This window comes from Pollicipes pollicipes, unplaced genomic scaffold, assembly GCF_011947565.3.
Source record: "Pollicipes pollicipes isolate AB1234 unplaced genomic scaffold, Ppol_2.1 Scaffold_2555;HRSCAF=2994_pilon_pilon_pilon, whole genome shotgun sequence".
Taxonomy (NCBI): domain Eukaryota; kingdom Metazoa; phylum Arthropoda; class Thecostraca; order Pollicipedomorpha; family Pollicipedidae; genus Pollicipes; species Pollicipes pollicipes.
Window position 1 is genome coordinate 35,857,000 of NW_023596136.1, and position 12,213 is coordinate 35,869,212.

Sequence of the window (12,213 nt, forward strand, 5' to 3'; positions counted from 1 at the left end):
CGTTAGGACGTTTTACGAAAGCTCATCAGCTTATAACGAAAATGTTTGCACGCGCAGCAGTTCGTTTGGAAAGGGTCATACGGAATTTTACGCAGATAAATGTTCGTCACGTAAAAAGTTTGCCTGACAAAAGTACATACACAAAACTTTACATGTACTTTTGCGCGGAAAGCAGAGTCAAGAGAAAAAATGGCACCAGCTGTACCCGTTTTATTGCACACACTTTGAGAAGGGCACACATCCACATACGAACGCGCCAGTGACCGTGCACGGAGAACGCGACTATTTGAACGATAAAATGCGCGCATGCTGTATACAGTGTGTTGCGGTATAAGGTTATTAACAACTTGGTTACAAAACACTTGCCCGGGGATCACACGCCGATGGAAAAACGCTGCGATGCACTCACCCCACAGTCTTGAGGAGTGCGTAGAAACTCTCTCCTCCGCACATAAAAACCTCCCCAGCACATCACATCACCCATCACGCACACCAGCAACGCATCAAAGCTCGTCGCAAGATCGCTGGCGTTGCACCGCCATCTGTCGCTGCAGTGCTCGCGCCCGGCTCGCTGCACGGCTTCCGTTCAGTTTTCTTCAGAACGGTACGTGCGGTCCTCAGAGGGTGCCAGGCGCAGCCCCCTTCAGAGCGGCCGAGCCAAGGGTCCCGCCGGCTGACTGCGTCCGGAGGTAATACGGCGGGAACGGGTACGGGTACGGTCGCAACGGTGGGAACGGGTACGGCGGGTACGGGTACGGCGGGAACGGGTACGGCGGGAACGGGTGCGGTCGGAACGGTGGGAACGGATACGGTCGGAACGGTGGGTACGGGTATGGGAACGGGAACGGCCGGTACGGAGGGAACGGCGGGAAGCCGTGTCTTGACGGGTGGTGCTGGCCGGACCCGATGACAGCGGGGTGGGCGGCTCGGCCAGACACTTCACTGTTCGGCTGGTCGGCGCAGACGGCGGCCGCCGTCAGCAGGACCAGCAGGATCAGCCTCATCATGGCGCAGGGCCGGGGCACGAGGGCTTCCGCCTGCCGGCCGCGGAGAGCGACGGCGAAGGGACTCGACGGGCTCGGGCGTCCGTTCGTCCAGGCTGACACAGGACCGTCCCGCGGCGTCCTCCGCTCCCGGTGCCCAACAGCACGGACAGACTCAGTGGCCGGCCTTTATATTCGACAAAACCGGATTCCCAGTGGCGCGGTCAGCACACGGACCAGGCTCTGGGGGCGACCGCTGACTTATCTGGTAAAAAGGATTTCTGCTAAGGTCGATGCAATTTTGCAGGAGATAAGTCACCTACGTATGCAGTTTTCCACACGCAGTCGTCCTGATCCTGATGTCTCCTTATCAAACTGTGAGTTTTTACACCAATTTATTGGCATCACAGGACGGGCTTAGGCGAGCTGTCTACGGAGGCTTTCCGATAGGATCCTATCAAAAACTTCCCTGACTAAGAATTGGCGTAGAACAGCACACCGTAGTTTGGCATCTAGGGGAGTGTGTATGTGGATGCCAACTGCATTTTCATTGAGCATCAAGTGGTGCATATAAGGAATACAGCTATCTTCCATCCCATCACGAGCGTCTTCGCGTCTCCCATGACGTCTTTCCGAGTGCCCTCGCGTCTCCCAAGACGTCAAGCTCCGGCATGCCAGCCCGACTGACAAGGCATCTGCCCACAGACAAGGCCTTGCTCACCTCCGCCGCGTGCCCGACCGGCGCGATTACTGCGTGATTCACCGAGCACTGAGCACCTGCAGGCCCCGAACCCTCCTCACCGCTCGGCACGCTCGGAGCAGGCCGCTGCCGCGCTGCAGGCTGCGGCGTCACCGCCTCAGCCTTCAGGAGCCGGAAGCGCCGCCGACCGCAGATAACGCCAGCTGCTGACCGTGACGTCAGTCTTCCGTGCATTACTGCGCCGTTCGGCGGAGCACAGGCCGCGCCGTGGCGTCGGTTGTAAACTTAGTGCCGTGGTTAACACCCTGCATTCAATCACGTCATATTGTTTTGTGGCGTTATGTATTTCAATCATGTGCGCGCGAAAACAGTTTGAAATGCCGTTAAACGTAGCGGCTTACTTACGAAGTTGGTTTTTACACTATTGCCTAAGTATGAAAACCAAGCACCAAATCCGACTTTGCTTAGTCACTACGGAAGGTACTCACATCGTCATACGTTCAATATGTCTGCTCATCGGTGTCTATGTCTGTCATCTATGTCTGCCCTTTATCGGTCGGCCAGTGCAAACGTCCGCGTGTACCAGGCAAATACCTGCTGGTTCGCGTTCGTCTTCTTAGCGGTTGGCCTTGGCATGCAGGGGACATAACACGGTGATTAACCGAGTGTTTCTGCGGCTGTGTGAAAGCTTTTCCAACGACCGGGCCGGGCACTAACACGATGCAGAGCCTAGCATGGCCCGTAAAGCGCAGCGTTTTCGACGCCTCTCCGCGATCCGGAAGCGGCCACGGCCCGCCTGGGCTCTGCCGCCGTGCACTACGTCCGGTTTGCGAGTGCGGTGCGGGGCGCCGAAGGCCAGTGCCGGCCGACCCGCCTCCGGCCGCGGTCATGGCCAGCCACCGGTGCGCCGCCGCCTCTCTGCTGCTCGCGTCACTGCTGAGCGGCGTCCGCAGCACCCCGCCGCAGGCCGCGTGCTTCCTGCCCAGGGCGCGCGGCGTCTGTCATGACTTCACCCGCGCGTGGCACTTCGACTCGGAGCAGGGCGACTGCGCATCGTTCTGGTTCGGCGGTTGTGGCGGCAACGCCAACAACTTCGCGTCGGCGGCGGCGTGCCGCGCCGTGTGCGTGGAACCGGGCGCCGGCTCGTGCCTCCAGCCGGCCGTGCGCGGGCCCTGCACCGACGCTGCCATGCTCTGGGCCTTCGACGCGGCCGCCGGCGGCTGCACGCCGTTCGTCTATGGCGGCTGCTACGGCACCAGCAACCGCTTCGCCACGCGCGGCGCGTGCGAGGCGCGATGCCTATCCTCGCCGACCCGCTGCCGGCAGCCGGAGCGCGAGCGCGGTCCGTGCCAGCACGACCAGGCGCGGTACTCGTACGTGCAGGCGAGCGCGCGGTGCGAACGGTTTGTGTACGGCGGCTGCGGTGGCAGCGCAAACAACTTCGCCACACTTGAGCGGTGTCAGAAACAATGTGGAGGCGCCTCCGCGAAGAGCGGAGACACGCCGGTGGAGAAGGAGGGGCAGGGAGAACTGGGGGAAACGACCCAGGCTCCCTTGGGAGTGGAAGAAGGAACTGAAGTGCAGGACAGTGTTCCAACGACCGCACAAACCGCAGCTGCAGCAGACATCTGCGCGCTGAGGCGAGACCCAGGCCGCTGCTTTGCCTACGCGCCCATGTTCTACTTCGATCCCGTGACCGGCAGCTGTCACCTGTTCAGCTACCGCGGCTGCGGCGGTAACTCCAATCGGTTTCACACCCGTCAGGAGTGCGAGATTCGCTGTCTCCAGCCTCGCGGTGGGGCAGATGCGGAAGCAGACGCTGCTGACGCCACGGTCAACACAACCGTGGTGGAGATCAGTCTCAGCAGCGAGGAACTAAATGAGACCATCGCAGAAGTGAACAGCACGGGAACCAGCTCCTATCACAGCATAGCGCTGAATATCAATGATTCACGGCAAAATGAGCTACTTCCAGCAACAAACGCTGTCGAAACTACGACAAGCACCTATAGCCAGCAGCCAAAGACAACCCCGCTCGTTGTGAAGAAGAGGCATCGCGGCGGCGGTCGAGGTCGGAGACGTGCGTGCCGACTTCCCCACCGCCAAGGCCGATGCCGCCTCTACCTGCCGCGGTTCTACTACAACGCGGCGCTGGGTGCTTGCTACACCTTCATCTTCGGCGGCTGCGGAGGCAACGGCAATCGGTTCCGAACACGAGCCGCCTGCGAGCATCTGCAAGGGCGTGAAGGCACGGCCGTGAAGCCGTGGTCTGGCGAGAACTCGGCTAGTCACGGCAGCACGCGCACCGACTCTGGCTTTGTGGTCGGCGGCAGCATGCGCGCGGACTCTGGCTTTGTGGTCCGCGGCAAAGGCGAGGAAACGAGGAGAGTAGGGGGCAGTGGCTCTCGCTCTCCGTGTATATTCTCCACGCAAAAGTCAGGCATTAATGTCACGCTGATGCAAAGGTGTTTGGGGATGCGCTCTCTCTGACGTCCTACACTCCCCGATTTTGTCAGACATGTGTAAGAGGGAAACGGAGTGGTCACGGATATACCACGTCTTTTTAGAATACGCGCTTATACCGAATGTTATTGATTTGCCTTCTGGTTGCGGTTCGTAGTGTTAAGTAAATATACGCCAACATAAAAGTAAGACGGATTTTGTCTGCACGGAATGTACTGACAAAATTTTAGATATTTGTTGATGATGTCGGAAAAGTCGATTTGTCGTCGACTTGTATCTTACGTCACTAAAAACCATGTCAATGAAACTAGATACAATTTAGAAAAGGGTACCTGTCAGTCTTAGCCAATGAGTCAGACGTACCGATCTGCTCCAAATGCGCCGAGTTTCTCAACCATATCAAAAGCGCTGAATACGTTAAATTCGTGCCTACGATGTGTAAAATCCATAGGATGTGCTGAATATGTTAAGCTATGTCAGATCCGGAGTCAAATATACCGTTATCGGGTTTTGAGGGCGTGCCAACGGCAAAGGCCATTTGCGCTGCAGTTAGATTATTTGATGTTGATATTTTGGATCAGGGGCACATCGACTGCCAGAAGTCATCGTTAATGCATGCGTTATTGTTAAATGCGTTAAAAATATTGAATGACTATTCTGCTGAGCCTGGTGAATATATGGAATGTCTTAAAAAGATAATAATAAAAGGGTCAAAAGTAGCTAAAAATATACACATGCAAACAGCGACATAACAAAGGGTTGGTCCCATGTCCCCCATTCACCCCCTGGAGGTGGCAAGGGCCCTGTGGTTCCGAAGGCTCCAATGTTTTTTAGCAGTTTCAGAGGCCTAGAGGGCTTCTATGACGTCATAAATCGGTGCTCGAGACATCAAAATGGGATCTCGGGCCTAAAAATCTTCTAAAAATCCCCCAAAAAGGGCCTCGGTAACGACGAAGTGAGGACCCCTTGGCTGAAAGGGTCCTCACCATACGCATGCATCGATTTAGACCCTACCTTGGCAAAATACTGGCTACACCACTGTGTGTAAATATGTCTTTCAGAAAAAAATGAAAAGGTGCCCGCCCCACCTGTACATAGGCGTAGAGACGTTTTATAACGTGGAGGAGGAGCAGACTCGGGATGAACTTAAGAAAGTTTTCCTGGAAGGCAAGCCCGGCGACCGTTGGGGGGGGGGGGGAGATGGATGACTTTGCCCGCTCTGAATTCACATTAAGTAAATTGGTACATTTTGGTACATGTTACATCTTGATACACAAAGTACATTTGAGAAATAACCAAATGTCTGGGCTGCTTTGCTAGATATACGTAAACAGCTGTTTCCCACTAGTCCATAGTCTTACCTGCTGAACTCAGGGATGTCATTGGTCAAACAAGACTGCCTAGCTTCCTAAAATTATTCTTCCGTTTCAACCCTGTCTCTCCTGGGGAGGCGGGACTTCACAAACGGGTGGCCATTTGTGGTCAATGGGGAGGCATCTGCCTCCACACTTAAGGTCCCACCATGAGATCTTGGCAGGGGCTGTCCAGAATTTCTCATTCAAATTAATGGCCCACAGCGCGCCAAATTTTTCGTGGTCCTGGATTTCGCTCAGTGCTTTTCAATATTAAAGTGTCTGTTGCAACATTTAAGACAGAAACAGATTCGGAAGGTCCAAATACATTTTACTAAACAATGTAGCAAAAGCTACAAAACAGATTTTCGTGTAAAACGTATCTTCGTGAAAAAAGACCAAGTTATAGTTCTGTGACGCCTTCATTCTTATGTCGACGCCCCTTTCAAATATGCCTTCTTCTGAACGCCTTACTTCTGAATAAGGTACTTCGTCCGGATATTCCTTGTCTAATGCCTGAGCCATGCTCCCATTCGCTGTCAGCGGCCACTGTCCCAGACCAACTTTCCGCGCATTTCTGTCTCCGAGCTGATATATGACTGCTTTTTTGCGCGCTTATGGATCTTGCGCGCGCGCATCTTTACTTATTGGCGCGAAAAGCAGATAGGACGCCTACCACAGTATCTATTTCCACATTATCTTCCTTTCACCACAGCGTGAAATAAGCCCTTGGAAAACTATCTGCATTAGGCACGAAATCGTCCATCGGACATTCATTTACCACTGCTTCGAAGTACTCGACTTGATCTACTTTTGCATGTAAGACGGAGATATACATTTTCTTTAGGAAAGTTGTATATCCTTCTCTGTCTTGGAGCGTAAGCGTTAACACGCGCTCGGGTGGGAGTGGGGGTCGCATTGACCCTCCTCAGGTGTTTTTCCAGAATGATTTCCGAACGGCCCTGTGTAGTCGCGCCAAATTTTGCTTAACTATAGGGGATCGTGTGGTGTTAAAAATGTATCTGTACATTGTAAGGTCGCTGACATATGGCAGGTCAAAGTCAGACCATGGATTCTGCGGAGTCCATTTCAGGGAATCGCTCAATCTGATGCAACAACGAAGTGTTAGACAAATCCATACATCTCCGACATACTTTTTGAGGCAACACAACAACTTGATGTGATCATCATTTTTAGCTCATTTGCCTCAAAAATATAGATTTGTACATATGCACATGTATACACAGCCATATATATATATATATATATATATATATATATATATATTTATGTATGATGGATATTGATTCCTTTAACTGATTGGGGAAGGCAAAATTTGGTAAGGATGCTTTCATGTAGTGTGGTGGCTAATGCCAATAACCATGAAGCATTCCCGGCGCTCTTACGCGTGGCCTATATCAGGTCGTTCCAGTTCAACTCTGTGTGTGCTTTTTTAACATCACACCGGCTTGCAAACACCTGCTGTTTCGCATGCGATCTGGAGGCCTCTCAACTAGATTACAGATACGGAACGCTTGTTTAGGAAACACCTTGTTTCTGAGGTCATTATAGGCTAACATGATACCTTTATCGGTGCACCTTCTGAGATCACCGCATGATTTCAGGACAGTCATACAGTGCATTGCTTATCCCCCGGGAGCGTCATCTAGGTTTGTTTATCACCCAACTTTTACCTCTTCGACCTTGTAATATAGTTAGCTTAGCAAGATGAAAACACTAGCGATATTTAACATGCGGCTCAATTTTAAGCCAAACATGCATAACAATGTGCATGGGCGCATGACACGGCCGAAGCATTAATTGCAGTGACCTTAACGTGGTCTATTTTTTCCGCACCCATCGCCTATTTACAAGGTGCTCAGGAGTATCCACCTCTGTCTACTACGGGACACAAAACCTTACGTTAATACCGGCATTAGTAAACGAAATGCTGAACACCGCGGCACTCCCAGCTAATAAATGTGCAACCCACTAAACAAAACAAGAAATCATGCATAGCCAAATGAGTAAGTAACCCAATAAGTAAGTAAGTAACAATGAGTAAGTAATCATTAATGCTGTCCTGATAGTACTGATGCCTATAAAATCGACCAGTGCATCCTAACCAGGGCAGTCAGCAATCAGTTATCAAACCAGCGCTAAATTGTTGGCCCTGTGATCTGCACGAGTGGATATAAATAACAAGTGATCGCATATTGAAAAACTCAAATTATATGGTCAGTGAGTTTATCAGTTACATTGATGCCATTGTGTTTATATTTCATCATGAGTTATACAGATGAGAATTGCACGGTTGATGAAAACAAAATTTGGGGTCAGTATCGTCAAATTGGAAGCTATCGGCTGCAATTTCAATAAGCGAAATCGGTACTTTAGTACCAGAATAAAGCAAATCTTTGGGGCAAAGAGTAATCTTCTCTCTCAGTGCGTCGTGGGGGGCTAAGTGACAGGATAAGAGGCAACCTGGAGGTCAGGGCGTTGGAAAAACTCAGAGATTCCCACAGGGACAGACTTAACGTGATAAACCATCAGACTTAGCTGAAATTTCATCCTTACATGTTCTACTACGCTATGTAAGTCGACTGGCCAGTAATCCGTTATTGGAAGTTCAGGCGGAACACATCTCTCCACTCCGTCATCCCCACTTCACGTGTCATTCATCCGAAATAACCTCGCGTGCTGATGCACGTCACGCGTACCTTTGGCGGTACAAGCCCAACACTGTCCGTAAAAACGCATCAGATGTCGCTGCTCACACCAACCTTCCATGCAAAATGAACGAGGCAATCCACGACTACGTTGTGGCAACGCTATCCAATTAGCAACCACACATACACGATGCGGTGGCCAGTACCGGCTCAGGAGCCCTGTAGCGCGAAGGTGAGTGAACACTGCTTCGGCTGCGAAGCGCTTCCTTTTTGAAGTGTAGTGTATTTATTTAATTCTTGTTTGTTATAACTTCTCTGGGGTTCCTTACCACCCGAAGCCAGTGACCAGCGTGGTCATTTGCACCACTGTATCAAAAGCTGCATAAAAATGTAATGAAAGCAAAACAATTGTTTAAAACTATAAGCGCTAATATATTCATGTTCGGTGCAGAATTGAGGTCGTCAACTCCAACATTAAAGCTCGCGGAAAACCTTTCTCGCTTTTCTTGCCAAAGGGCATTTAGGGGATTAGACGGGCATCGGATCACATGCATATGGCTCATTATAACGAACACAAAATAAGAATGCATCCCACATGAAACAAGGTACTTGCAACATGAAGAAATATTAAATTGAGATGAAGGCGTTTTTCAATGAGTTCTTTTTCCACACACGAGCATTTCTAACTCTATGAGGGACCTGCCCATCTGACCCACTGAATGTTGACTGCCATTGAATTACTGCTGACTAGATGTGATCAACTTTTCTTGGCTATTACGTTCATGTCAGCAGTCGCAGCGATGACGCCGCTGATCTGCTGGCATAATGCATGTGCTGATTCCCGTGAAATAAGAAGCGGTATTAAGCTCGATGGGATCGAGTCTCCAAGCAAGTTAGTTCGAGCCTCCAAACCGCTGCGGAGTTGATGACCATGAACAAATGTAGGCCCAGCCTGGCATGAGCCTGGATGCTCTAACATTGCAGGCATTGCTAATTTGTGACTGACACGTGCATATATATCGCCGTGGCTTGCGCTGTGTCGAAAACTCTCGGGGCAAACCGTTGGAAGACGTACCTATAGACGTAGAAACAAAATTTGCAGACACTAATTTTAAAGTTACTGTCTAAACTTGATTATATGTGCTGGTGTCCGTTTCCTTCTGAATTGGTTAGTTGAATCTACCCGCATATTTAAAGCTGTCGATAATGTAGAAATTAGATGAAGTGCCACAACGAAAAAGGTCGCTGACTTTTTTGCACTCTTGGGAAACAACAGTCGAAGAGTCTAAGAAAATGTTCTGCGCTAATTCATCTTCAGGTGCACAGGGATCCGTGCACCATGCACCGTGCACCGTTCCGTTCCGTGCAACACAGGTGTTCCGTAATTTTTTATTGCGCTACTCATTGGGCGCGTATCGGGTGAAGAAGAGACTGCACTTTTGAAGGTCAGGCATCAGGGAAGCGTATTCATAATTGTTTCGTCACACATGCAAAGAACACAATTTAAAGCTGAATGACTCACAACAGCGGAAGCTTTCTTTTACATCACACGTGTAAAAATGCATATTTTGCATTCATTTCAAGAAATTCCTCCATTGCAAGACTTCGATCTCAATGCCGCAACATTTCTCCCGATCCTGTTTTCCGCATGGTTTCTATGTCTAGTCTGGTACTTGCGTTGCAGTCCGCTATTTGGAACTCAAGCTGGGTGTCAGTGTACTTAAGTACTTCCCCTTGTCTCATCGGCTGCAGGAACGTTAAACTCCACTGTTGTTTCGTTATAAAATTGACGCCGAGCACTTTGGGCGATATCTATATTTCAATGTCGATGCGAGTAATGGAGCATCGGCTGACACCCGAACATTGAATCAAATGTTGAAATGTTCAAAAGCCGGATGATGCGCTGTACACTATACAACGAGGGTGCCCCACAAAAGCTTATCGCGCACGTAAAGCGCATTGCTATTCACGTGGTGCGTTGAAACCGTCTCTCTTTCGGCAGATGTCCCCCATAGCAGTCGTGTCCACGCTGGTGCTGATGATGACTCTCAGCGGTGTCGGGCTTGGACATGACGCCGCAGTCGGCACGGTGGACCTCCAACAGGACCTGTTCCTCGAGGAGGAGGGACCTGAGCTCGACAGGGAGAAACGGCAGGCGGACTTCAGTGTGAGATCGAGTGACTTTCGCTTACGGCATGTTGGCCCTAATGGACACCTTGCGACCTTTAAATAAATCCAGCGACATTGCTGTATCGAGGCACATTTGTCAGGTGGAAAAACCTGAATTAGTATGAATGCCTTTTAGCTGCATCTATGACCGCCCAGCGGTACGCAGAAGGTCTCAGGTAGAGGGAACAGCTTGTACATAAAATAGCACTTGAAACAGCCTGCGAAATATCCTGTCCATACTGTTGTCGGATACTCATTGCACATACCCTGGCAGCGTTCGAGTGCAGTACATGCAAAAGGCAGGCGGGTAGTATTCACTCTCACTTCGTGTTCGCTCTCACCACCCCAACGTTTGCCCTCGGGTGGCAGCTCCTAGCGGTTGGCTGACCTCTGCCCGCACAGGACCCGAAGGACGATCTGCGACGCGAGTGCCTGGCGAAGTCGCGGCGCGCCTGCTGCCCGCTGCTGCAGAAGGACGCCGTCAAGTTCGCCACCTGCGTGAAGGAGTACGGCTGGGCCAACAGGAACCAGCGGGAGCTGCCTGGCTGCCCCGGCTACCCCCGTTGTCCGGGGTTCAACAGGGGGTGATGGTCGGCGGTGGCGGGAGAGCCGGGAGTATGCCGAAGCAGCGCCGACGGCTTCGAGATGATCGGTGATGGCTTGTCGATTTTGTCACACCCATGCGGCGGTGGCTGTGTGTTTCAGCGTCAATGCATACAGTAGACGCCAGTGTAGAACTGTGTGCAAACTTTTTGTTCCAGCTCAGTTGCTCTGTCCCGTTTGCTACGCACACAGCATCACATGAAAAGAGTGGATGAGTTTTGACAGTTTCCATACCAAACGATAAACAATTCAGTGAGGCAATAAACAATGACTGGAGTGTAATATCAGACGTGTTTGCCGCAGGATTTTGATCATGGATACAAGCCAAGGGATAAGCGATAGTCTGGCCGGCATGGCGCTAGGGGAAAACCAGAAAAACTACACCCGCTCGCTCATTTTTAGACGACTTCAGCCATGGTGCAAACCATATCTATCGACATCACGTGATCCTGATAGTATACCTCTGTTTTCATTATCATCACCATCGTGAGTACCAAATTAGTGTATCGCTATTACCTATATTCCTATTATGAGGCGTTGCACATCAGTTCAGAATATGCCATTCGCTCTTTATCCATTATATTTTGCTGTTTGTGAGTTACCAATGGATCTTTCGTTCGCATTCTGTTGGTGGACGAAGTGAAGGGGCAAATCGCAAATTTAAGACAGCAGCATCAGCCCTTTTCCTCGGAAAAACCAGGAGAATGGAGATATAGTTAGGTTAATATTTCGGCAACATGCCTTTATCGAAACAAAAGTAAATTGTTTCGATATATGCACGTTGCCGAAATGTCAACCTATTTTTATCTCCATTCTCCTGGATTTGCCGAGGAATAAGGGTAATACTACTGTCTTATCCATGTGAATAATGTTACTCGCTAGTGCACTGAACAACTCAAGTAAATCGTATATATTTTTGAACTAGCCGAATGACAGCCCTTAGTAATATTCTATTAGTAGTATACAATTCTATTAGTAATATACAAATTCTAACAGTAACAAACAAGGTGTATTGTGCGATGCATTTTCTCGGTACTCAGGCTGTGAAGGACCGCATTGTACGGTCGCTTTACAGTAGCTGCTATTTCCTTTGACAGGCGCTGGAAATGAGGACTTCATCAGGGACTTAAACCACTTACATCTGAAAGCCATGTCAAAATGCTACATACCAACTGAGCTAATGAAGGGCCGAGATTTCCGTGCCTTTCTGCTGGTATTGGGGTGCCCGTGAGAAATCTGCTCGCACAACGCAGTCCATTGCAGATGGAGCCTAG

The 12,213-nt window shown here is 50.3% G+C and overlaps 3 protein-coding genes across 3 annotated transcripts; 2 read left to right on the plus strand and 1 right to left on the minus strand.

Annotated features, from left to right (window-relative positions):
- Nucleotides 1-617: 617 nt before the first annotated feature.
- On the minus strand, nt 618-1,004 carry LOC119100774 (acrosin-like). The gene has a single exon (XM_037223912.1). The coding sequence runs from the start codon at nt 1,002-1,004 to the stop codon at nt 618-620; it is 387 nt and encodes a 128-aa protein (XP_037079807.1).
- Nucleotides 1,005-2,571: 1,567 nt separating this feature from the next.
- Nucleotides 2,572-3,422, plus strand: LOC119100780 (inter-alpha-trypsin inhibitor-like). Its single transcript, XM_037223919.1, has 3 exons — nt 2,572-2,790; nt 2,839-3,066; nt 3,387-3,422. The coding sequence occupies exons 1-3, from the start codon at nt 2,572-2,574 to the stop codon at nt 3,420-3,422; spliced, it is 483 nt and encodes a 160-aa protein (XP_037079814.1).
- Nucleotides 3,423-8,378: 4,956 nt separating this feature from the next.
- On the plus strand, nt 8,379-11,221 carry LOC119112691 (uncharacterized). Its single transcript, XM_037236949.1, has 3 exons — nt 8,379-8,399; nt 10,170-10,334; nt 10,739-11,221. The coding sequence occupies exons 2-3, from the start codon at nt 10,170-10,172 to the stop codon at nt 10,922-10,924; spliced, it is 351 nt and encodes a 116-aa protein (XP_037092844.1). The 5' UTR covers nt 8,379-8,399; the 3' UTR covers nt 10,925-11,221.
- Nucleotides 11,222-12,213: the final 992 nt, after the last annotated feature.